Raw genomic sequence first — 27,961 nt, 5'->3', positions numbered from 1 at the left:
ATCACACAGTTTCCCGTTCACGAACCATACTTTTTTATCGTTCCACTCGCCTCTTCGCTATTTTGCACATAGGAACTCTTTGACCCACCGAATGACCTCAATGCTCTTCAAACTTGACACGCTACAGCTAAACAATATACCGATATATTACGCAGGTAAAACCAGCACATCTCTACTATACAATAAGAGAAAATACTTACAATACTACGACTTAGTCTAAGTGAATCAAAAGATTCTGATATGTTTCGTTACCTTGGTTGCAACTTTATCACAAGTTGATCTTAAACCTCTAATTGATATTATAATTGATTATGTTAAATACGAATTGATAGCGAGATATAACACCGATATTGCTAAAGCACTAGACATTCAAGAACGTGACTAATATTTAACGTTACGACGTTATTCCTTCGTTAAAACGTTAATTTTACGAATTTAATTTTTATTTAAACTATAAACATCGATATTTCGTGACGCGCGTAACTATTCCATGTGTCAAACGATGTAGTTTTTTATCGTTTTTGTCATATTACGACAGATCTGGAACCGGACTTTTAGATTCTGATCGTTTTTTTGCCAATTTATGATTTCAATAACTTCATTGTTTAAATATTAAATAAATCCGTAAAAAACATAGTCGTATTAAATTTATTTAAAAATAATTCTTGCTTTCCTTATTAAACAGATTAAAACCGAAGTTTACAATCTCTCGAAGTCTCTTAAAGAAAGCCCGAACAGTTTGTTTGTACAGTGCGTACGAGTACGTACGTTACAATAGCTTATTTCTTAAGTTAAAAATCACTAATAGATGCAAGTGCCATTTAAAATTTACAAATAGTTAGACCTCTTTACATCAATATTAATTTATTAACGTTCTTGCATGATTTTCAATCTGTAATCCTATGATCTATGCTACATATAAATACTTCTAAATATATCTTAAATTGCTTCGAGAATATTCATTTGAATAGCTTTTAATAACCTGGGATAACGTGTATGCAATACCACATTGATAGTTTATTTAAATACGTTTTTAGCTGCACTGCAGTCGTTCCGTTCTTTAATATACATAATTATATTAATCTTTAAAAATTAAGGAAAGATTATGAACGCGAGACCTCATCGGCTCTTGGTTCTAAATATTAAAAGATGCAACAATTAGTTTTGAACAATTCAAGATCAACAAGAACTCTCGCTGCCAACAAAATGACTTCATAGCGTGTACACATTTTTAATGTAATTAAAAGTATCTAAGACACGATGACGTCATCTCGTGGGCAGCGCAGACACACTACAGTAGAGATTATTATAAGCACAGTAAAGTTATAGACATCTAATCAAAGGTTAAACATTGCCGCCGGTTGGGCGCGGCTCAGTGATCGAAGTTATCAACTATATGAGACATTTATAAATACACAACAAGTAGGTTCAAAAATATAGACAACAATACTAAATTGCTCTAGAAGCCTTGTCGGAAGGGGTTCCTGATCGGATTCGGTGTTGGGGCAGGTGCAGGCGTAGGTGCTGGAGCTGGAGCTGGTGCAGGTGCCGTTCCTGGAGCCCTGAATGGATTGCTCGGAGTTGGCTGCGGTTGCGCTGGCAACTGTCGTGGCTGACTATATGCTTCTTGCTGAAAGCCTTGCTGTTCATAGCCTTGCGAATAATTTTGATAACCTTCTTGATAGTCATACCTCGATTGGTCGACGTTGGACTCTTGCATGGAGTCGCCCTCGCCCGGCACGCTGGTATACTCTAAGTGATTTTTGAATTCACCGTTTACCGGTCTCTGATCTTGCATGCTATAAGTTTGATATTCCTTATCAGGCGGATCAGCCATCAGAATATTCGCTTCGTTCTCGAACGGCTTGAAATCATAAATATGCCGGAGATACATCAGAACAGGAGCATAAAGAAGATTACTGAATGCTATAAAAAGATTCAGTGCGGTGAATCCTATTGCTTCGACCACTTCTCCAGCTATGATGGGTCCGACCGCGTAGGCAAAGGAATATGATATATCGGCAATGGCATAGATACTTCCATAAACAGACGAATATCGAACATCTACGAGATAGCCCAGAGTAGGTAATAAGGCCGTGTCGATGAGGGCTATACCGAAGCAGATACCGCATATTGGTATCATCAGCATCTTATACGAGTTTGCAAACGGAATAATGAAACAACATAATCCTTCCAAAGCTAAGCCTCCAGCAGCCATTAACCATTGTTGCTGTGGATATTTTTTCGCCATTTTCACAGTTATCACTACGCCGAGAACGTGGGGGAAGAACGCTGGTAACCAAATCATACCAATCTTCCAATTATCCTTTGTCAGGTTATCTTCCATCCAAAGAGAGATCGTTGGTTCCAAAAACGCTAAAGCAACGTTAGACATCATGAGGGCCCCAGCACACACAGCTATGTAAGGATCCATTAGAAGTTTCCAAATAGGTGTACTAGCAGGTTTTGGCTGTGAAGCTTCCTTCATTTGAGTTTTTAACGGTTTCATTACAAGTAGCAGCATGAATCCGTCCATAAGTGATATTAACGCAAGAATAAGGAAGGGTACTTCTTTTCCTGCAAATTGGTATAATGCTCCACCAAACGGCGGTGCGACGAGACATCCAAAACTGATAAATGCTAAGGCGATACCGAGCGCTTTTGATCGTTCGTTTTCCTCGGTGAACCTGTCAGCTATCATTGCCAATCCAGAAGTGTCAGCAAAAGCGGAACCAACTCCTTGAAGGCTTCTCGCAAAGAATAGCATGCTGTAACTCCGTCCGCATGCGAATATCGACGTTGACAGAAACATTATGATGAGCCCAATCATCATGGGAATGTCATATCCTATTCGGTCGATTAAGGCACCGGAAAATGGATTTATCATCAACTGCACTATCGCCTTTGAAGCGAAGAGAACTCCTGTCGCGGAATCCTGCCCTTCGTGTGAGGCTGGGATGATCTTTGTCGGTATTATGGTCCTATTGCCTTCCTTGTAAGGAGCTAGAGTTACGACATGGTCGTATCCCGCCTCGCCCCACGCACCGATGTAACGTAAGTAATCTGGTATAATCGGCACAATAACCATGTAAAGCATGTTGTCTAGTAGAAGGGCTATGGATACTATAACTAGAATGATCTTTCTCTGAGAGGTAGGTTCCTTTATCTTCTCCCATACTATTTCGCGTACCTCTTTCACCTCGAGGTTCACGACGGGAATCGCGGAACTGTCGATTTTCTGCCATATTGTTTGCGGACCCTCCGCCATCTTGATTTTTTTTCAATAAGCTTGACTTTAAGAAATGTATCTGCCTTGAGAAACTACGACCATCGCTTCGTTTATATCCTGATGTCTTCCCGCTTACTGATCATTTGCAACTTGATGCCTTTCGCCGCAACCCTCGATTGGGACTTCGGAACCTGACAACAGACAGAAATGATCATTTAATTTTCATTTCCTCGTCACAGTAATAGAATGCCCGAACAAGGGCGTTTGCTTTCAAAAGGAATTTGATCGATCTTTGTTTCTGTTGGTTGACATGGTTCCTCTATCCCAGATGTGTATTATATTACATAATCTGCAACTGGCAAAGACGATTCAGAGTCCTTTTGAATACAATACTATGAAGACTTAAAAATAAGTGATCAGATTTAATGGAATTAAAATATTTTAATATTTCAAACAAAAATATTTTTACTGCGCCGATCGATCCGTATTCATGTTCTTCAGATTATTTATTTATCTTCAGAAATTTTACTTTTTCAGTATGTGTAGGTAAATAAATTTTAAAGTAGTTTCACCAAAACCATTGTTTTTAAATATAGCATAATATTTGGGTGCTCGTAACGAGACAATATTAGAGGTACAGATAGTATCGTATCGTATAGTATGTAGTATCGTATTTTGATTATTTTGGTAAAGAATTGTATTATAGATCTATTAAAAGAGGATAATGATTCCTTGGTTAACAAACCGATTGAGCAAAATTTTACTGTTAGTCATATTACGATGAAATTAAATCTTGTTTAAAAATACTCTATACATGAAATATACCAAAACGTATATTGGTTCAATTACTTATTAAAGATGAAAGTTATATATATTAAAATAAGTACAGAAGCAATTTGTGGAGCACACGTATACAAATTTCATATCCAGTCTTTTTCACTTAGTGAACTTTTGATATAATCGTATATGTACAAAAAAATTTAGTTAATATGGCAATATATATATATATATAAAATATTCAGTTTATTATATTTATTATTGTGCCATATTCTACTTAAAAGGAGAGAAAGCTTTCGACCAGCAGGGGTTCTGCTACTACTATTAAAAATACTATTAAACCAGTTATTTAAACGATATTTTGATGACTTGTTTGCTACAAATTCCCCACAAACAGCTTCTGGAACGATGGTAACGACTTGTTTCGCCAAAATCCAATTTACGTCGTCAAGCGTCGGAGTCAGGCAACCTCATTACAAGTACAAAGGGCGCTCGGCTCGTTTCCTATTCACGTTAACGGATCTGTTTCGTTTCATCGACAAATCACTTTTTACAAAATCTTTTTATATTTTGTTTGATTATAGTCGGATCATTAGATTATTTTACCAATTTATCCAGCTTTTTTAATAATCGTAATATATTTAAAATTGACTTGATTCTAAACTGTATAATTAATTAATCTGTATACAGTTTTACTTCTTTTTTTAAAAAAGAATAGTATCAATACCCCAAATTTGTTAAGGAATTACTAATATTCCTAATTAGCCCTCCTTTTAAGCTTATCGCTTGTGTTAGATGTGGGGACGATAATAGCCCAAGGAGTCAGGATCCATCGCTAGGCTGCCCTTAAATCATTGCACTATTGACGCGACAAACTTATAACTGAGGAGACTAAAACCAGAAGATGCTTCACGTTTCGAAGTAGGTTTTAGTTCATAATTAATATATAAGAAGCTCTACTTCGCAGTTATGCATCCATATTATTTTATCATAAGTAGATATTCCCCTTCAAAACAGAAACCATATTTCTCCAATAATACTTTATCTCTACATTCATTTTATGAAGCCTCACAGCGAGGCATCGTGCCTCTCGAAAAGGGACATCCCTAAAGAGGATAGAAACCCAAAGCGGACGGACAAAGAATTTCAATGAAGAAAAATGTTAACAAGGAAGGGAGCGCAGGTTTTTCACGCTCAATGGAACTTGCGAGACTATTGATGTTGTCGACATCGTCGGAATAAATTGCATCTTTACGGAACGTTCTCACGACTTGCGATTCACTTAAAAAATAAATAAAACGATTATTTTTTCTCAGGATTTAAATGCGCTGTCGGGTTTGAACATTTGAAGCGAGTTTAAGCACACGTAGAAATATATGATAACAGCTAAGGCAGATTTGTATTAACTTTGTACTGAAGTTTTATCGGACGTAAATACGAAAGAGGCTGAGTTACTTTTGCATATACAATATTAGATAGATCTATAAAATTAAATGTATGAAAACCAACGAATACTACCTCCCAGCTCTTGAATCATCTATATTAAAAAATATATTATAAGGTTAAAGTTAATTCGTTGATTTTTGTATGATATGAATATGCAACAAGTTCTCTTGACCGAATTTCGCCCGCAACGGGAAACTCCAAGAACTAACCAGTTGTGCGGGAGATATATAGATAGATGACTGTGTGTGTGTAAAAAAAACAAGTGCATATTCCCTCAGTGCATAGTCCGATGGCACACGAGCAGAAAAAGTGCTTTCCGATGGTACTATTTCTGGGAAATTCTAAACCATAATTATTTAAATGGGGTAGACCCGGATACAAACAGATTGATTGGTTTAATATTCGTTATCCAATATTTTGAGTATGAAACGATCACGGCTTTTTTCTTTGTATTAAATATTTTTAAGCAATTCCAAAAACTACTTCTAAGGTCCACTGTATTTTCTTCTCTAAGCTGATGATGGTTTTTATTTTACAATCAATAACTCTATACTGAATAAATTTTAAATTTTAGTTTAAATAATCACAGCTCTGGCACTACAATAATCATTTAAAAAAAACTTATAAAAGTGAATATTCTTAATTTAAAAACTGCATAAAAAGCAAGGACTGGTATACATAATACGTTTACCTATCTATAAATATGACGTTGGTTTTTTTTTTTTTTAACTTTTTATTTTTAAGACTTAGGTCCATTTGGCGATGTAAGGCCAGTCGTACCTTAACCTATAAAAATGATACAGTTAATGTTAGCAGAAACATAAAAGTGAAATGAAAACGAGTCGAGTTGCGATCGTTTTGGTTATCTGCAATAAAATCTTTGAACACGACACGCGATCGCTGCTAGTGCATGTAAGCGGGTCATGGCTACAAAAATAATAAGCTAGAATTATATCGGAGTATACGTAGCCGTTGTTGTAATAGAAAACGTATTAACTAGTTATTTATTTAGAATCGAAAAGGTAAAATAATCCAATTCTAAAAAAGGGAGCAAGCTACGTAATTACTCAGTGCGAAGCGGGGGCGAGTCTCTAGTAGGTACTTTATAAATATCACTTATAAGGAGCTCTAACAGTTACAAAATAAATTAAGCAGATTGTACACTGTAATTTTAGTTAGTTGATTGTAAGCACAAATAATACAGTTAATGTACTAATATTTAGTACATTAATTATTATGTATTGCCAGTATTTTATTTATTACTTAGTAGAAATATACAGCAAGAAGTAAAATATTATGAACTTTATAACATAATATTATAAATAATGTTGAATTATAAAGAATATATTTCTGAGCATCTACATTCAAAGACAGCGGAATAGGTCAAGTGTCGTCGACTGGAGAGCGCTCGTACCCGCGGCGACTAGCGAACAATATATTACGTGAAATACTAACCGAAAGGAATACTAAGCTGGAGCGACTGAAACGACTACCAGATATTCATATTACATACTTTACTAGGGTTACCAATATGTTATAACTTTTGGGACGTAATAGTCCCGGGTAGAATAAGACTCGTGTATAAAAATATCACAATAAACATCTCTATTGGTTTCTTAGTTTTTAAGTTTATCGCGTACAGACGAGCGGGAGGACTTTATTTTATAATATGTATTGATTAGCAAACCCCGGCCATATCCCGCCGGAGTACACTTGCCGATTGAAGTTTAAGATCATTTTATTTGCTCAATTTAACAGTTTTTGGGGTACATTATAAATTCACAGGTAACAGAATTAACAAATGGAGGATGAGATTATACATTGTGAATTGTGAACCGAATTAAATTGTAGACGATTATTGTGTTTGTGTTAAACTCATTACTATAGATAATATTACCCTGTCTGATGCGAAGGGTAATTACAGTCGTGACGAAACTTCGACATATACTTTTTTTTTTAATTCAATATTTTTATTATTTTTGTAGGTATTTATTTAATGATAACATGGGAAATTATCATGGCCAGTGTTAAGTAGCCGCGAGTTGCAACAATGTGGATAGAATAAATCCTTTGTGAATACCAACCAACCAACTATCTTTGAAGGTAATTAGCCCAACGGTTTTGAAGTGTAATCTCAAACTGATACACCAACATCCATTTGTATATGTGGTAGCTTATAATAATAATAAAAAAGCCGTCTAAAGGTCAGTCACTACTAACACACGAAGACGCGCCAAAATAAATAAATTATTTTTTGATAAAATAAACTCACAAATATAATCTAATTCGTATTTATAATTCTTATTCGTAGTGACGTACTAGGGGCACGCCTTCATGAGTGAATAGATCGACAAAAAATCAAACGTAATGTACAAAATTCATAACTCGCAATTCAATATGAAACCACAAAATTAATTTTTGAAACATGTATTTTGACTGCACGTAATAATTACTTATTTAAATTAAGTCCTTCGTTAAAGTGTGTGTACATTATGACGTCATAATTATAATATTTAATAACTAAGCGGCTAATTGTAACTCATACAATATGCGGCAGTATGAAACACGACACGTACAAATTGTTAAAATTTAAATACTGCTGTATTAACCGAAGTCGTCTCACCTCGGCCCAAAAAGCTTGTGTACTTCTTCTACACTATTCGATAGATTTTGATACGGGATTCGCGACTATTTAGTTTATTTATTCGGAGACATATTAATGTATAAAACATTATTATTGAATATAGATATATAGCAGTAGAAAGTACTGGAGCACGTAAACGGGAAAATTTACCAACCGTTGATAAGTCATCACCAATCGACATATGTACATATTTGCTGTAAGAATCCACAAACACTTCTTACAACGTCGAAGCAACCAGGAGACAACCTAAGTAGTCCCATGTATTGTAACTACACCGGCTCACACACTCCGAAACAACCAAACCGAAACAAATCAATAGAAACTTTGTATCGCTTACTCTGTTTGGCGGCAGCGATCTAACCGGGCGTGCACAAGGCCGCATTTAGCCACCGGTAGAATAGACTTAAACATAATTAACGGCTAAATTTTAAGCTCAAATTATCCACTGTTCATTTAAACTAATTCATATTCATGAATGTATCTATATTTGAAACTTGACTCACCATTAGCAAAAGTATACATGAAACAGAGTATATACCACAGGCTATAAATTAAAGCTAGCGCTTTAAAACGAAACTTACAACGAAACCAAAACGATATTAAAATGCTGAAATATCGCGTGACTCTCGGTTCCCGGTTGGAGAAAATTAAATATCGTACTGTAAGGGCAAGTGTAGCGTGTTTGGAACACGGTCATGACATTTTTATATTTGTACGTGTTTATGTAGAAATGTTTTATATTTCTAATCTTTGGCAATTCATAAATATTATGTTAAAAATATTCGAATCAGGCTTACTGAAGACAAAGTTACACATATGTTGATTTTCAAGCAGGATATATATATCAAATTGTATTTAGTTAACTTATCAATGTTATAAGTGTTATTCCAAAATTAGTCAGAAAGAGTAACGACTGAGTGTCTCGCCCATTCTGGGTAGAATCTACGTTCTGAACCGATGGTAGCTTCACATTTAACACATTCCTGTAAATATTGAAAAATTCAAAAGTGCTTGTAAAGTTCTTTTAAAATAATGTATATATGGATTTGAATTTAAGTTTTCAGATCCATATCCACCACGGCTTTGCACGTGAATAATCAAGGCTACACCCGCGGCCTTTCCTTAAAGCAATAAAAATAAAGCAACGCAATCAAATGTAATGATACAATCCGTATCGAGCGCCGATTGCTGGAAATGTAATACGATTTTACGCCGCGGCCCTTTTTTCGTATTCAAAATGTACATAAGCCATATTGTTTATAAAATCAGAAATTAAATAGCATTTTTAACATTTACACTAGCACGCCTGATCAGGCATAACATTTGTTCTCTGCAATACATTTATACCGATGCTTTAACTAATAATTTTATTTTTTATTTCATATATTTTCTTTGTACAATTAATTATTACACCCTTAAGCAATTTAGTTACCCGATAGCAAAAGTAAGTTCTATTCGATCGCTCCAATCAGCAATAAATACACTCGAAACTCGGTTTTACCCGAAACCTCTCATCTCGTAACGTTTAGACTACTCGTACATACTCGAGTGGAGTACACTAGTAATTACAATTCAAGGTTCGGATTACAAAGGGATGGAAGCCCGTTTAGGTAGCAAATATACTCAAACCTCTAGCTTTGGTTACAAATATTTTTTATGGAAGAGTTGTACAGTCATTAAAATTTGATATCTTGGTTGAAATAAAAATTACATAAGTTTGGAAAAAACATTTCGTATTTAAGTTTCTAATTTGCTATCCCTTTCTATTCTCAATGTTCATAAGGCGTTTGTTTCATTCCCAAGGCGAGCTCACTTTATTAACTTACTAATCGTTTAACCTTTGGCAAACAAAGGTTTCTTTACAGTAGTTTATTGTTACGTAACCGCGGAATTTCGTATATTATAAGAACTAAATACATTCTCTAATGTATACGGTAACGCATAAAACTTACAGATTCACAATTCAAGTACAATTTATAATAAAAAAAAACAGTGAAATATAAATACTTCTTTGTAAAAACATTATCAAACGCGATCATCTCATTGCCGTCAAATCTTTAAAACACTGCGGTGCGTGATGTGAATATAAATAATTACACTCGCCCTCGCCCCCTACGGCGCGCCCCCCCCTCGCTAACGGGATTATATCGGAGGTAAACAGACGTATTAAAATCGAATGAAATTGCAATTTCTGCGACACACCCTGCTGAGTACAGACACAGGTAACTGGGACATAAATAACTTGTATTTTAAAAACATCAGCTTAGTAAGACTACTTTGTTGTTTTATTTAAAGCATCTCGTACATGCAAAGGGTCTCTTTATTTTGATAGGTTATAGTCTTAGGACGGACGTTGTATTCAGTATTATTCTATGACATATACTGAATATACTATTTACTTTTATTCGAGCTCGGGATTTTTTTTTTATTTTATGTCTTCTATATATGAGTAAACTCAATAAGAAATGCTTGTGGTGCGCATGAAGATGTATTGTTGACCACTGAGTACGGTCGAACAGTACGCTCGGCCCAATACTGATATAGTTTTCAGTTAGATGTCACTGTCGATTACGAAACAAGATTGAAAACCATGCAGTATCCTGAGATCCTCATCGTAAAACTTTGTTCACATCAATTCCTAACATTTGTGTAACACTACATTACAGAGGAAATAGGCTCGGGCACATGGGCGGCTATATTTAACTCCGTTCTATTGTTAATTACTGCTTCTGGTTCTCTACGTCTCGGTGCCCTGCGGGTGTACAGTCGGCGTCTTCAAAGGGCAGGTAAGCTATGGCGAGGTAATTCACGAGGGTGTACAGTTCCGCAGGAGGGGAGTGACCTTCAACCATGCAACAAAACTCTACCACTATTTCGACTCTATTTTGAGTGGCATAAGGCTTAAATTTAGGTAACAATTTCGCGCGATTTTCAGCCTTACCTACACAAAGATAAGGGTCAACTCTCGAATAAATACGTTATAAAACAGAATTGCAGACAGGATTTTGCAGGGAATAAGTCGTGAATTTTTTAAAAGGCTTTTTCAGCCGGGGCTCCCGTTAATAATTAGTCGAGTTAATTTTTTTTATTCATCAAACTTTATTGTGCCGATGTAATAGCTACTCGCAATTTAATCATATTTTATGTTAAGGGTATTTTTACATAACACAATAATACATAGTACAATAGTTTAAATTAAACAGAAATTCTTCTATTTGTTTTTTTAGGAGACTGCTAGGAAGAAACACTCAATAGGGGGAGGGGTGGGGGTAGTCATAGTTAAACACCTGAATGTATTGTATCTGGGTGTATTATTCCCAACAGTAATTTAGCGTCAAACAACAAAACTCTGTATTCATGTTTATTGATTTTCAGAGTGTCTGAGCCTGTGCTATTACACAAAGTATACACTCGCAACATGTCAGAGTGCAGTTGCAAGTGAGATGATGAGTATTAAAATATTTAACATTTGGTCAAATATTAATCGTAAAAATTGTGTTAAATTAATTTAATTTAAACGCGATATTAATGGATACAGTACAGGTCGGATACTGTACACAGCTTAAGAGATTTTGACACGACGTTAGCCGAAGGGGGTCTCGATTGTTCTTTCACCTCTCGACCTGCTGTTGACAGCTTCCCTCGCCGCCTACGGAGCCGGCACGAGTACCTATTCATAATACCTACAACACTATTTATATATATACACATGGACATACAATAATATTCAAATATGAAGTATTACATAATTTAATTAAATAAAAGTATATTTCGCTCAAAATAATTCCTTTTTCTAGTCTAGTCAGACATGACCGCAATGAAATGTATTGCTGTGGTCCGGTTGCTGTTTGGCGGTAGAATAAATGGCGAGTGGTACTCCCTAAATGGCCAGCACGGAGCTCAACCGCCGGGGACTCTAACACGCGCTTGCGCAAACTATCGTAGATGTTATCGATGCCCTTTCCTTTAAATAATAAAACAAGGCCGGACGAAAAACTTTTTCCGTTTTCACAATTCTGAATCGTTAAGGCGTTACGAAAATAAATCTCTAAGCATCTTGCATACTTTACGTTGATAAGAATCTTTAAGAATCATTACTCCTCGTCCACGTCCTCGTGTAACGAGGTCCGCCGGCGATAGGGCACGAACACACTCGACCTTTGTCTCGCTGGGGCGCTTCAAGCCCTTTGTATTTCGAGTGCTTTCGTTTCACAGCCCCCGGCGCTTTGTTTAACATGTACTTTTTATTTTACTGTTTCCTTTTTGTTATCGTCATTTTTCAGTCAATTAATAAAAATACTTTTATAAGTTATACACCTAAATCGTCCTCATGATCTACTTTGTTCATGGGAACCATATTAAAATCTATTCAGCAGTTTTTAAGTTTATCTTGTTTACAAAGACAGACAGACCGATGAGAAGGGGAGGCGTTGGTTTTATAATATTTATTCGTGAACGATCACTATTACACCGGAATTAAAACGAATACAAAGCATCTATAATCGGGAAGAAATGTATTCCACATTAAAAACGGAAAAATCTAAATAAATTTACATAAACATAAAGCCAGCACCGGATATGCACAGATTCTATCAGATAGAATCGACCATAAATTCAGTAGTTTCTCTTTTATTCTTCTTTAAATTAAAATCTATTCTTTTTAAAATTAAAATACATATATCTATATTATTAATCCACGTTTGAAAATCAACAAATAATACAATAACTCCACGCTTTTTATAAAATATATGAACATATTGTCGTCGAAATCACCTTAGAAAATAAATATTTAAAATCGCTATCAACTGATAAATAACTGACGGCGCTTTGAAATCGAATAAGTCGTAACAAAAACAGAACGTCTAAAAGGATTATTTTCAATACAGACCTAAAAGCGGAAACGAAAATGTAAACGAGAGAATAAATTGCCTTTTTTTTCAGCCATTTTCAAGGGGAGAATGGGTAAAACTGGATTATATCGCCAGGGTCCCCGGGGAGAGGGGGAGCGCAGGGCAGGAGGGAAAAGTTGGCAAAGTCAACTGTAATCCCGTTTGACGAGTTTGGGTTAGTGTGGCGTGCGGAACGAGTTCGACTTTATCCTCACGTCGCGTCGGCTGTATCTCGGCTTGCTTAGCTTTGCTTTCATTTAAAATGCTTTTTTGTTAGTTTTAGTGTTTTTTTACATTATTGTTTATTTTATTTTTTAAATTTCGTTTTGATTTTTCTCACGAAAGCGATTTGCAAAGCAGATTGCTAGATGAGTAGCTTTATGATTATTTATTATATAATAGTTAAAAATATATATTATAATTCTTATTTCTAATCATAGATTATGTTTAATATATATTTTTAATACATATTGAGCAATGCGATAGTGCACGGTGAGGCTACCTGCAAATAGTAGAAAATTTGCCAAGATAAACTTGAAACGTATTTTTATATTGATGTCATATTGCATCTACTCTTGGTTGTCCTAGTAAAAATAAAATAAAATAAAGTAAAGTAAATAAAAGATTGATATTCTGTATGGACGTAGCGGACTGTCTTTGAAATGTATATAGTAAAATATGATTCTATTTTTATCTTATGTAATACTACATTGAAATGATATCGCTGACATTTTAAATAAACGTTAAAAGTTTAAAATATAAGTACAGAAGTTGCAAGCGCTTGCAGTTGCTCGTTTTTTTTTTTATTCTTAGGAACCTTTTGGACGTAGTTTTAATGCAAGAGTAGGCAACGTCGTGAAAAAAATAATTCTAGGTCTACTGGTTTTTATATATATTTTCCTCTTATTGAAACATTGGTGGAAATGAAGCTCACCTGGCTGCTGGGTTGTATTCCTAAGCTAAAGAGTTACTCTTTTGTAGTTATGAATATTTCATTTTATCAAATCATTTTAAGTAGATTTTTTATTCAAGTGGATTTGCGCAGTCTTATACATTGCCGCAGTGTCTTTAATTCGATTTCTTACCTAAAATATATTATCACAGACGCTGTGAGAATTGGCGTTCTTACATCAATCGTTTCGGAATCACGTTCTTGATATAAACCACTAATTTGGGTTTCTTCTAGAAAATATTGCAAGTGGGCTCAACCCTAGACGTACAACCTAGTGGATTTCTTTAAGAAAAGATTGCAAGTGGGCTCAAACAACCTAGACGCCATTATTGCTTCGTTTAGATATAGTACTTATCAAGCGCAAACCGAAATTTCAAAAGAACATTTCATATAACCTAGTCATCAGACGAACGATGTTCTTTATAAAAAGAAAATTCACGCTTTAAGTAATAAGTTTAAAATAAGGAATCCAAGTGGACTCTAAACTTAAAATAAACAGCAAACACGAGCGACACAATATTTTCATTAGAGCATTCACTAACTCAGCGACCAAGTATAACAAGCTAACATTATTCCGTCCCCCGCGTCCCCCTCAAGCCTCAAGCCCCCTCGCCCTCAATCTATCTCTTTAGAGAATATTTAATTTTCGTTCCTCTGCTTTTAGCTTTAATATAAACAGACCTAGATTTCACTACTATTTACTTATTTTCTCCTTTCCTGGTACCCACTTTATGTTTCATACATTTTAGATAAAGTTAAAAAAGGTCTTATATAACCAATCTAATATTTAAACAAAATTAGCTTTTTTTCGAAGAGTCTGATCAAACAAGATCTGCTTGTATTTGTATGTTTACGTGTTTATTTGGGATTAGTCAGAGAAATAGAATTCTACGACTGTTGTTGGTTCTTTCCCAAAACTCAATAAACCCTAAATGTTGAACATATGTAAAAAGTAAATTGACGTTTCAACTAATACTTGAGAAAGAAATTAGGTTAAATAAATCTAAAATAGACGACCTCCTGACCAATTCCGGCCTGGGAAATATAGACTGGTTATTATTATCATGCATGCAATACATCCGGATCCGGATATCCGATAAAGCAAGGGAACGGAATTATGCCCTGCCATCGTATTATAATTTTAATTTGTAGTAGCCCCACCGAACTTCCAATCTATGACCTCGGGGTGCAGGCTTATATTCGAATACCAGGACTCTAAAACTTTTAAAAAGCTTCTTACTGTACTTGTATATCCTATACTTTTCAAAAACAAAATCGATATCTAACGGTTGGTGCTAAACCAATATTACCGATTTTTAATGAAATTCAACCTTTTTTTATTTGAGCTAAGATGGCCCAGTGGTTAGAACACCGGCATCGTAATCACACTCGGCAAGCACTGCTGAATTTTCATGTACTTAATTGGTGTTTATAATTCATCTCGTGCTCGGCTGTGAAAGAAAACATAGCCATGTGAGAAAATCTTTTGCGTCGAATAGAAATCTGGCACATGTCACCAATTCACTTTGCAGAAACATGGTGAATGAGCTCCCAACCTTCTCCTTAAAAGGAGAGAAGATCTTGGTCCAGTACTTAGAGGGAACATTTACGGGCCATTCTACTTTTACTACTTTAAGACGTGCTATTTCTGATAAGAATACTTAAGATACTCGTATCAATATCATTATCAAAATATACTTATAAATGTTGTATCGAGTATTCACTGTATAAATTGTTAAATTGTTACTCACAATACGGCACTAATTGGAAAGCGCCACTACAACCATTAAATTTGCACGGGCCACAGAATAGACGTGGAATAATTGCGCTGCGTAAAACGGAACGCAGGGGAATGGGGCGGATGAAGTCATTCCTCTCGAGAACGCCGTGGACCATGACCATCTTATCATTTCCGACCTTATTATAATGGGATAAGTTCGATTTTTATATGAGCGTTAAAGATACAGGATAATGTTTCCGAATGCGTGTAGTTTGACATAAATAATGATCAGAAGAGACGAGTGTTGCTAGATAATGTGTTGAGAAAGTTCTTTGTTAATGAAAATATTGCAAACAATTCCTAGGTAAGTTTGTTTTCCTAGTTTTGTAAACTATAATTGTAATTGTAATTCATATAACCGAGGACCTTTAATGCCTTAACATTTTACAAAATAATATAAATGTAAGCCTAAAGCCTTAGTGCAAGTCGTCTGCGTACCGCCAAATAGCAATTATTAGTATAGTTGTTTAAAGGATGCCTGAGTCAGTGTAACAGTGTGCAGGTCAGGACATAACATCTTATCAGAATGTAAGGAATGATTAATATTCTTTACATCGCGACGTTAAATCAAATTCATTATGCCTGTGTTTCCATTTTAAGCATTTGTTTATTTAATCTTATTTTTTCTCGAATATTTTTGTTTATTTTTTTTTAAATATGTTAAGTATACTATAAATCCTGTTTTTATTTATTGTGCTACACTTTCTGTATTAGAATACTCTGTTACACACAATTGTATAATGTAGACTGTTACCATTAACTTTATATCGTTTCCAGAGAACCTTAAGATAGAAGGAAGAATGTAATGCCCGATTATTATGTTTAATAATTAAATGTCAGATTATTTGACCTTTTCCTACAATGAGAACTTTTTAAATAATTGATCTTGTTCGGCTTTTAAATCTTCTCATATTAATATTTTTATAGCAACTGAGCTCTTAAAGTCTCCGCTTCCAAAAGGCATGCGAAAATGTCACGGATTCTTGGGTGTTTGTTTTGACATAGGATTGAAATGTCAAGTGGTGAGGGGGAGTATAATAATAGGGTTCGCAATTTAAACAACACAGGATGAGGAAGGTTGGAGATTTTTATAAGTCGTGTCAAAAACAATGTTTTATTTGAAAATGATCTTCGTATGTGCAAAGCGAACTTGCTATTATTTTTATTATTTGTTTTATAATGCAATACATTATTCAGTTAATAACGTAAATAAATGATTCTACGTGAACTCGAATTCATTATGATAACTCGTGTATACGGATATAAAATTTAGTAATTACTTGAAATGACAAAAGCATACAAATATGGTATAAATAGTTCTAGAGTATAATAATTTCTAATGACTTGGGCTGATGGTGAGCTGGCTTGATTCACATATTATTTATACGTAGGTCGCCGACCGGCCCGCGGACATCCATTTTATACGGACAGTAAACGCAATGGGCACTTTGTTCTCTGTATTAGCCATTTATTCTATCTTTGTGCTTACACGGCGAAAAGCTTTTATCCCCCGCCAGAGAGCGGCCATGTTGCATTACGTGCCTGTGTCCGCTACACTCTTTTTGGTGTTAACTCTCATATATTCCTTGAACTTTTACTTATTTAAGAATATATTTTGTTATAAAAAACATAATAATGATTATCGTTTACTTTATTAATATAAATATTATAATTTAGATTCTGTTGGTTTTTCTAGCACCTTTGCTTTGCAGAGGATAACGTATTAATAAATCGTCAGGGATGTTATTTATTATTTTATTTAAATAAAATAATCATTTTAGTCTTACTTTCTAAAAATCAGTTACGATGAAACAAAATTCCGATTCGTTTAAGTCCAGGGTAACGAATGAATACCAAAATATACCATTTTAAATCTCATCTGATCCTACCATTGGAAGTTCTCCAACAGATGTGACAAATGTTTATAACAGCTATCGATAAGGTCACCCTAATACCGGATGCTGGTCGCACCATCATCATTATTCAGGCCCCTGAGATGAGAATCTCGGTCAATTTTCCTCCCGAACGTGTTCCGAGTATTAGCGCGCCTTATCTCGATCGTCACAAATCATCTCCCCTTCCGCGTTACTGACGGCTAATTTAACGAGGGCACAAAGGAACATGTGTATCGGTTAGGACGGACAGACTCGCGACGAATCTAGACGATGATAACAAATAGTAGACATTTTAGACGCTGAAAAAATTAAGCGAAATTATCTCCGTCGTATTTTGTGTTTACAATATTAGAATAAAATTATTTAATGGACGCGTAAGTATATAAATATTTTTTTTGGCGAAATAAATTCTTGTAGTAGCTGCTGATGCGCATAATAATAATTAATAAATATAAAATAAAACAAATGTGATTAATGTGTTATCCTACTTTTAATTTTCGAATAGTTCTTTTAGAAAATATTTATCGCACAAAATTCGCACTATAAAAATATCGCAAATAACTTATGCGGTGACAACGTATGGCTGACACGCCACAAATACTATTGTGTCATAACGAGCGCTCTCCCGCCTTCGAAAATATATTTATACGTTCCGTTTCACGCATCATTAGTTATAGAGAAGCGTGACACGTTATTATTTTATTTGTATTTCATAGACCCTCAGAAATGGGGGTACAATTGATAGACTCTATTTGTTTATAAATTTTAAACTTATTTACGCGATTGCTAAAAACTTGGATATATTTCTATACAATAATTACTAGCTGACCCGGCCACGAGTTGCTGTGGGTGGGTACGTTATACATTGAAATATGTTATTGATAATATTTTGCCAAAAACCATTTCTGGAATACACTGAATGGTCCCAATGTCATTTTAAATATTCAATGAGTTCCAAAAACAGCTATCTTTGAATACGGCAGTTGCTACAATATTTTAGTAATGTGACTCAAATAATATTATTATTATATAATCTTCAAATTATATTTAAATAAAAAGCCTAATAAACGTTTGCGGACTATAACCCAGACAATATAATGATGTTTTTATATACATATATATCAGAATATAATAAGAAATATTAACCAGTTTACATCGGGAAGATATAGTATAATGGCTCACTCTCCCTTCAAACCAGAACGATAAAACAGCAATAACCTATTATTGCTGTTTGGCGGTAGAATATCTGATGAGTGCGGGTTCCTTTTACTTTTGGACAAATTATGGTACTAAATAAAACAGATACTTTTTTTTCTATACAATCTCGTAACAATGTTTAGTCAATCGCAGGTCTAACAAGTTAGCGCGGAACAAACTTAATCCCTCTTTTAATAAACACGGCATTCCCTTTGTTAGCGCCCCCCACCACGGCTTAGTTATATCCGAACCGCAACAATACGAGCTAAAATGGAGGATGGAGGGTGCAGATATTGTTAGCGGAGCATTGGCTCAAGGTGGTTTTCATCAAATATATAGCGCTATGCGAAGCTAGTAATTAATTTTCTGTTATAATCACACGTAATTTGTATTTTTTTAATAATCATTTAAGGTGAGTCATATTCTCGTTGTTAACAATAATTAAAATTTAAAAATATCAATTATTTTTTAATTGGAACTCTTGTTCCTAATAATGAATATAATTTTCTATGCGATAAGATGCTTCGCACAAAATCGTTTAATTATATTTAATATTTACGATTTTATGCATGTTGGGTAGTTACCATTCACGACATCAATGATTCTACCAAAAGGCAATATTTTGTGCGGAGTTCCTTACTTCACACCTTACTTCGACTTTTCGTGGCGCACAAGGAAAATTATTCATATTTCCTACATTATTATTTTCTATGTTTACTGGAGACTGTTTAACACAAACATATATCTGGTCGTCTGTCTTTATTTATTAAATAATATATAAAAGAAAATAGAATTAGTAAAGAGTTGTGTTCAGTGGAACGTCAGCTTACTCTGGAAGTGTGTCTGGTGTTTTTATTGGACGGTTCTTTTGTTCCATCCGCAATAGAAACATTTCTCTCGAATGAAAATTTCATGTTAATGTAATTTAGCGTCCGCTCGCTTTGTGAAATGATCTATTATGATTGAGATAATTTCTTATCTAACTTTTTCTGTTATTCATTTCATTGCATTTTTCAAACTAATTTAAACAACTGAGTCAGCTAATAGTCTAGATAAGGAATAATTAGTTTCGTAAATCGTAGTGTACCTTATTGTATCTGGTTGATAAATAGTGATGTGAACACTCAATACGCACAATCATTATATTTGTAATTGTGTATAATATTAAAAATTATTGTATACTTTAAAAATTGCTGTATACTACCAATTCTTGAGTTGAAATTACCAATAACTTAATTCTTAGTAAATACTACCATTATTTATTTCATTTTATTTCAGAGTCTAGAATCCTGTAGGTCATGTTCCAAATTTAAGCATTGTTAATTAAGCTATACGTTGATAGTCAATGAGCACATACGATATAATAAATCAGTACTGGTTTTAAAAAGCGTAGAAACACAAACATCAAACGATGCAGAACCTTTCTTTAAGGCGGTTAAAAGTCAGCTTTGTCCAAACTTTTACACTGTAATACAAACTGAGATCTCTCTCTTCATCATTCGACAGGACGATATACGAAAAGAGAAAGTTTTATGAACGACAATATTTTTATATCCTGAGATAAAGTTGTTACAATCGAAGTTTACTGTTGATGATTTTATTAAAACTCTTGAGTGATTTGCGGTATATGTATGTTTTTTCTCACCTTAAGTATAAAAATACTATTGCATGATTAGACACGATCCTATTATAGATAAAATAAATCTATCTATACGTCATTCGTGTTAAGCGAAGACTAACACCAATATTGAAATTCTTTGATCACCTGTTTTCTACTGGACAGGGAACTCAGCGAGGGGAGATCCGGGCGAAGGGTGCTGGATTAGTTAGTTACGCAGATAAATCGGCCGCGGGGCAGAGGGCGCTGATTGCCTGAACGAGTACTCCGTGATCGGAATTTGTACCGACGTAATTTCGTACCATTCTCTATCGGGGAGGCGATCGCTTCATCTGTTTGCGATAAAAGATGGACGCTTGAAATACAAATTCTATATCTCTTTACGTGTCCCTAAATAATTTAATAATACTTATTATTTTAAAACAGTTTTGTGTAAAATAATATCACTACCTAACAAATTCCTTTTTTTTATATTTAAGAGCCTTCGTAGTTAAAGTCTTCCGAGCTAACGGCAGACATTTTCAAAGAGTCTCCATTCAAAGACAGCTCAGCAACTAATGTTACAAAATGATGTTATAACTTTACTGACGACGTCAACTAGTAATGAAAAACAAACTTAGTTTTCAAATCTCCCGACTCTAATATAGGTCGCCCCGTATCCGCACCCCATTTATATTTCTGCCACATAACATACCTTCTGCGGGTCGCCCCGGAAAATCCATTTGTCACGCGACGTCAAAGCAACGAGGGCCACGCGACAGTCGCCGACAATCGCGATTGTTACTCGAGTGCTGTTACTATTTCTAATCGGATTTTAATGACTACATCCTTTCGTAATTGGTTAATAATGTGTTACGTTATAATAGATTATTTTGTTCATTACTTCTCTTTTATTCAAGAGCCTTACTTCATTCATAATAATAATTCATATTCTACTTCATCGAAGAGCTTGTGTTTTATTAATATATAAATTAATTCTAGATAATTACAAGAATCGGCAGCTATTTGAGTCTATATCGCAAAGGAACTCCAAAGCTTTGTTACTTAATCGAAATCAATAGGACGGCCCATCACAAACAGCGCCTCGGGAGTCGGGGCGAGTATTATCCAATTTACCTTTGTAAATAACTTACACGAGCGCCCACGTCAGCGTCACGTTTATTTTCAAAAGAAATAAAATAACCTAGCTCATGCTAACCACTGCGTTTGAACATACTCGTAATTAAAGGAAAATAGTTAATTAAATGTGTATGCCTCACCGAGCTTAGAGCTCCGAATGCTGGTTGGGATACACAGTGTGCATCTACGATGTTTTTCCTCACCTCCAATACAATATTAACGATAAAAACAAAAAAAAACGAAATTACTTGATTAATTATTAATTTTGTTGCCTGTTGGAATTTTCCGAAGGTTGAAACATACAATAATCGATACGAAGGCCAATGGCTGACGAGTAAACTTCATAAAGTACAAACAACACTCGTTCGTACAAAGTACATTCATATCGATTTTCAGTTCTATGGAAATGATATGGCAATGTAAACATACCAAGAATGCTGTTCAATATTTTATGACCGCCCTACAAATAATAATAACGATTGAACTTAGTACGCGATAATATCCTTTAAAATGTTACTTTTCCTTAATATCAACTTGCAGTTTTGCTTAACAAGAAGAGTTAGATATCTGAATATGGTTCAATGTATATAAATTTACATGATACATGAGTTTAGACTTGTGCCCCCGGCGGTAGTATCAAATATTCATAGAGTGCGTTTCACCCCACTCACCCCTGCTGGCTTCGTCGTATGTTACGAGTAGCGCTGTACTTCTTGCTATGTAGTCTAATTTTTAACTAAAATAGTACCTGGGAGTTGGAACTGTATGTGATTGAATTGGGACGTTTTTTACTAGTAAATTAGGATATTTAGTTTTGACGTGATTCCCTTAACTGGAGTATAAACGAATTTAAAAAATATATTTGAGGAATCGGTAAAGTCTAAAACCTATTAGAGAACCCACCTACCCAACAATAAGCTAGAACTATGACAGTCGAAACGTATCATCATCTTCTGTGTATTAAAAAAATACATATGTTTCGGTGAAATCTTAGCCGAGTGGCAGAAGTCGGCTCATATAACAAGCTATCATCTTAATTTGATCACGCCACTGCTAACACCGTCGTCGTCGTCCGCCATTTTTAGCATCTCAATACAGTCCATTGACCTATCACTTGATATTGCTCAGAGAATTATATTATACTATCGAATAATTCCTGTCGCCACAATGCAAAAAATTCGTTCTCGTTAGAACCAAAGGTTCTGCTATTACATTTCTATTCACTTGGTGTGGATGTACTTGCTGAGGTAGCTTGGTTCGCCTTCGGTTTTCTCAAATGAGGCCATATTCAAATAGTTTACACCTGTATAGAACTGAGCATATTTTGCGTCGGTGGCAGTTCTTCACAAGGACTTAATTACTTAGTGTAAAACTAGTTTTTTGATTTACGTTCAAAAGGTGTTTTATATAACTAGAAAGATTCTAATATGTTTCATTAATTACGTGGTATTTTCGTCATTGGAAACGATTTTTAAATTTAAATAAAAGCACCCGTTGTCATGTATGACTCTGTTTATCGCAGGTAGCGCCGTACGAATATCAATAAGCGGATCGCCGCGAGCGCGTTGCTTCGCACCCGAGTGGGTTGGAAGCCTCAAACGTCAGCCGAGCGTGGCGAGGCGGCTCTACTCTAGGCAGACTCTAATTCGGAATACCATTAAGCAATTGAAATAGATAAATATGTGTTTAGATATGCAAATATTTCGTTTTAAGATACACCTAAACAAATATAGAGGGCTCTGAATCGTAGATATTTTTACTTCTTAAAATGGAATCTATAACATAACCTTTGTTAACATCGAGATGTAAAATGTTAAGAAAATAAATATATTATGTATAGGAAAAAAACAACATCAGTAATTTTCCAATGGAAAATTACCAAACCGAAAAAATTATGCTTAACGTAATTCTGGGAAATGAAATGACACCATTATTGTTGGCAACATTTATATTATAACGAGCAATGAATTGAGACTTATATAAAATTGTCGGATTAATGACATCTTAGTACCAGCTAAGTTGGTAATGTCGGCGGGGCTTAATTGATGCAATTAGTGGAGACGGAGGAGCTGCATTTAGCGAATTATCCGAGACCTTTGAGTACTGTTAAGCGGTAGGCGGTCTGCGTTTTACTTAAATAGATAACTGTATATACCGTGATCGTAAATAATAATTTTATAGTTACGATTATTTAAATATTTTTGTAAATAATTAATTTATTTTTCTGGCATTCCAATGATAACGATTGCCTCGTTAGGCTAGTAAATATCTAACAAGACTGTACTTAAATTTCGTGAACCATGATTCAATTCCAGGTCGGGCCTAGAGACTATTATAGATTTTCTGTCAAAACATTTAAAAAAAAAGTAGCTGCCCTCGGCCCTCCTCGAAATATAAGAAAGGTATAATAGAGAGTGTATACTTAACACTATTATTTTGGCTGCGCAGATGCCATGCAGAGTACACGGCGGAGGAGAGTGCAGTCCAGATCAGGCTTAACCGATTCCACCATAATTTTTTCCCCACAATATATATGACATTCAGGGCATAATAATAGTATGAAGATACAACGTTAAGGCCAAAGCCTGATAATCTTCTTATCGTACATAAATCGCGAACTAAATAAAACTCAGTAGCGAGTCTGTAAGTGAGGGGTGAAAATGGCGTACCTTTGATCCAACGCCGATTGTTAAGCAACCTCATTACAAGGTTATGTCGTTTTATTTTAATTACCTCCCTAACAGAAGACTAATTCAGAAGTAAATAAATACAATATAACTATATATTTAAATTTTAAGTCATTTTATAATTATATTTATTATTCACTGACTCCACAAATAAAATTATTTGAAAAAATGGTAAATTTTCTTAGTTTTTTAAATTATTCTATTTAACGATTGAATGTATTGGTTTTGAAAGCATCCTCAGATTTAGCTAAAACAAGCTAAAGTGTCTTCGTGGAAGTCCCGTTTCAATCTTCGGTGTAACTATCAAATTAACAAACACATATGTTTTGTATGGAAGCGGTCGCCTTGCAACCAAGATATATTGCTTTCTGTCTTTAATTGGAGTTGACTATTTTATTCCCGTCATGATACTCGTATATTTACACGGTTATGACGTCATCTCCCCCTCCTATTCAATAATGAACAAATATTTGCAAATCGTTAGTTCTGTGCAAACACTAACTGCTATTGTGTGTCTTATGTCAAAGTTTGTAAAGGTTTTATTTACTTGCATTTTTTATATTTTAGGGAGCAGTGTTTTGTTTCTTGGCGAGTTGTTTTTGTTTAATCAAATATATTTGTTTTTTTTTTTAAAGGAGGCGCTTCTGTTGATATATTTTGCAAACATGAGTCTCTTTCTTATAAGTACCTAACTGGTTTTTTTTGCTAATTAATATTTTGTATTATAATAAATGCCGATATTTAATGTTTAAGTTTGACATTTGATAAAGTCTCATAGACGCCAATAGACTAATAATACATTATATTTTTAAATGGAACATCGATATATTAATGTCCGCTTGCTGTATTCGTTCGAAGTCGTGTCGTAAAAACTTACAGGAACTACTTTATAGGCTCGTTACTCGAGTCTCAAAAATAATCCGCTAATGATTTTCAATGACGATTCGTTAAATAACGGCACCGAACATTAAACATAGATCGTTGCAATATACATCTACCCTTACCTGTGTCTTTCAGTTGAAGCGAGCCGACCTTGTTAGTAAGGTAGCCCTTGATGGAGCTGGCGACACGCGAGGGCGAAGCGGCTGCGGCGCCGCCTCGCAGCGCGCCCTGCAGCCGCCCGAGCAGCGCTCCCCCCTCGTCCTCCACCTTCAAGCCCCAAGGGGCGACTGCCCCACGCGCGCGATAATAAGAACACTACTTTTTAAAATTTTGTATATATTTTGCCAGCCTTCGATATTCTTAATATTAATTACAAATGAATCTAATATTATACTTAATTAGCTCTACGGTTTAACGCTATCAGTGCATTTTTTGATATGTATGGGTTGATTGTAACTCAGTGGGCTTATTGCTCGCTCATGGTGCGCCGGAGATTATTCTGAAACAATAATATTATATTTTAGCGATATGGATATGCATGGAATTATATTACTGTAACACTTTACTACAGATCGAACCCTGTAACAACACACTCAGCGTCTACGTTGCGAAATTACATTAACGTTTTTTCCATTTTCCTCAACTACTGTTATTCGTAGTCCTGCGTAACAACTTAAAGTCGTACAACATTATTCACGGCTTTATATTTTTGTACGCAAAGAAACGGAAGTCATAAACAGAGAGTTTCCGCTCACAAGATGGCGACCGGAACTGGTCGGAGGAGCGAGTTCCGGCGGCATACATCCGAAATCTCTCAACTTGAGACGTAATTTTTGCAAAACTTTTGTATAAATATAACGCAAAATAGTTATATTTTTCTTTTTATTTTATAGCTAACATTTATATTACTTATTTCAGTTGAATATTAAAATCGGTTGTGATTATCTATCTATCAAGTAATCTTTATAATTTATGTTTATAGTTACCTCAGTTACAAAAAACTCGTTCTCGAATAATAATTATATATATATTTTCAAAAGAAAGATATAATTTAACTTCTAATTCAATTTATTCTATAACTTAAATTTTCAAACGACGCCTTCTTAGTAAATTCATCATTTAGCACAAATATACGTGCACATACTTGTGAAAGATCTTAATTCTTTAGTAGTATTACTTAACTAGTTTTAATTCACAAATACATGAGTTCTTAGCATGTACTATGCGTTGTTACGTGTTAATACGAAATAAATTGGATTGCATGTAAATTTAAAAGAATATTAGTATTAAGCTGTTGTTTTAAATTAAGATTAATTCTGTATATTTAGAAGACCTAAATGAACAATATTATTTTCCATCCTTTTCGTAAAGATAATTTAAGGTATTGGGTGTAAAATTCAAACCAGTTAAAATAGGTAACGGTGGCGCCCAAAACTGACCTTATTTTACCATTGAATTTAATTAAATTTTTCTAGACTTCTAGTAATTTTAGTTTCTTATAAATATTTATATAAGAAATCGTGGCATAATTTCTTGTAAATTTTACATAAGCCCTATGTACTAGTCTCGCTCTGGTTATGTACTGGCACTCAAACGTCTTCGATATAAGGCGGGCGGCAAAACACCGCAATGCCGCACCGTTATCTGTAACGATTTTAAGTTTCTCCTACATACTATTGTTCAGTTCGTTACATAATATATTTTATACCATATCTTTAATGACGACCTCCGTTACAAAATCACTAACTCTACCCATCTCTTTCCCCCGCACCCCTTAACACGCTCCCGGTCACTCGCATATACATTACGCAACATCTACATCTCACGATTACATAACATTCACACAAATTCATTATCTATGTTATCCACGACAAAACCACACATAGAAAAAATTAACAAATTCAAGAACTCGAAATTCAAACGTAACGGTTATAAGAAAACAAAATGGCCGGATAATAGAGGATAAATATTAACCTTGTGTTGTTTGAGCGCGAGCTTGGCACACCTGAGTTTCGCGAGCCCAGACTGACTTCGGTCGGTCTAGCGGCCGAAGAGCCTTCGTAGTCATGCGCAGAGCCTCCGTTTCTTATTGGCTGATGTCCCATTGTGACGTCATATTCTGGCACCCAATCGCGTGCTCCTGAATTTCATGTAGGTATAGGAGGCAAATGGGTCGATTGCTAAAAATAGGCTTGGGCGATGGCTATGGTCGATACGCCATCATGTATCGAAAATTTTCGTCTGAAATTGCTTTAATTTTGTAACTCGGTTACTTAGGCGTCAATAATTTTGGAACAGATTAGAAATCGAATTAGCTTCTACGCGTATACGTGAATATTATTTATATGTTATTTTATTTTAATGATCGTATATTTGCATTTTATGTTTTTATAGTTTACTCCAACGTTTCATGATTAAGTTTAAAATAAAAGTAATAATATATTCATAATAATAATATTCAAAATGTAGTAAGTATATAGATCTGCTTACATTTAACGAATATTTTGCTTGTACTTAAACAGCATTCGGTAGGACTTTGATTTTAAATAATTGATTGACGTATTACTTTATCGAAAAAATAAATCAAAAATAGTTTATAATAATAATACAACTAATTAGTACTCTTTGGAGCACACTGAGTCTTAATTGTGGTACATAACGAAGTTTGGAATCCTCTATACATCGGAGCGCGCGCCTCCTCGAGCCCGCTCCGTCTGGGTGTATTCCAACACCACTTCGTCACACATTTCCACTCGAGAATTCGACTTTTAAATCATCATTAAAAACTTGAATCTTATTATAAAAGACAATGTTCGGACTTTAAAAATTGAAGTAGTTTTATTTTA

At 34.7% G+C, this 27,961-nt stretch overlaps 1 protein-coding gene across 1 annotated transcript; it reads right to left on the bottom strand.

Annotated features, from left to right (window-relative positions):
* Positions 1-510: 510 nt before the first annotated feature.
* Positions 511-27,187, bottom strand: Vacht (Vesicular acetylcholine transporter). The gene is made up of 3 exons (XM_026641422.2): positions 27,090-27,187; positions 25,238-25,614; positions 511-3,420 (listed from the first exon to the last, which is right to left on the bottom strand). Exon 3 carries the CDS (start codon positions 3,266-3,268, stop codon positions 1,460-1,462), a length of 1,809 nt encoding a protein of 602 aa, XP_026497207.2. The 5' UTR covers positions 3,269-3,420; positions 25,238-25,614; positions 27,090-27,187; the 3' UTR covers positions 511-1,459.
* Positions 27,188-27,961: the final 774 nt, after the last annotated feature.

This window comes from Vanessa tameamea, chromosome 12 (assembly GCF_037043105.1).
Source record: "Vanessa tameamea isolate UH-Manoa-2023 chromosome 12, ilVanTame1 primary haplotype, whole genome shotgun sequence".
Classification (NCBI taxonomy): Eukaryota; Metazoa; Arthropoda; class Insecta; order Lepidoptera; family Nymphalidae; genus Vanessa; species Vanessa tameamea.
This window is presented reverse-complemented; position numbering and strand designations above follow the sequence as displayed.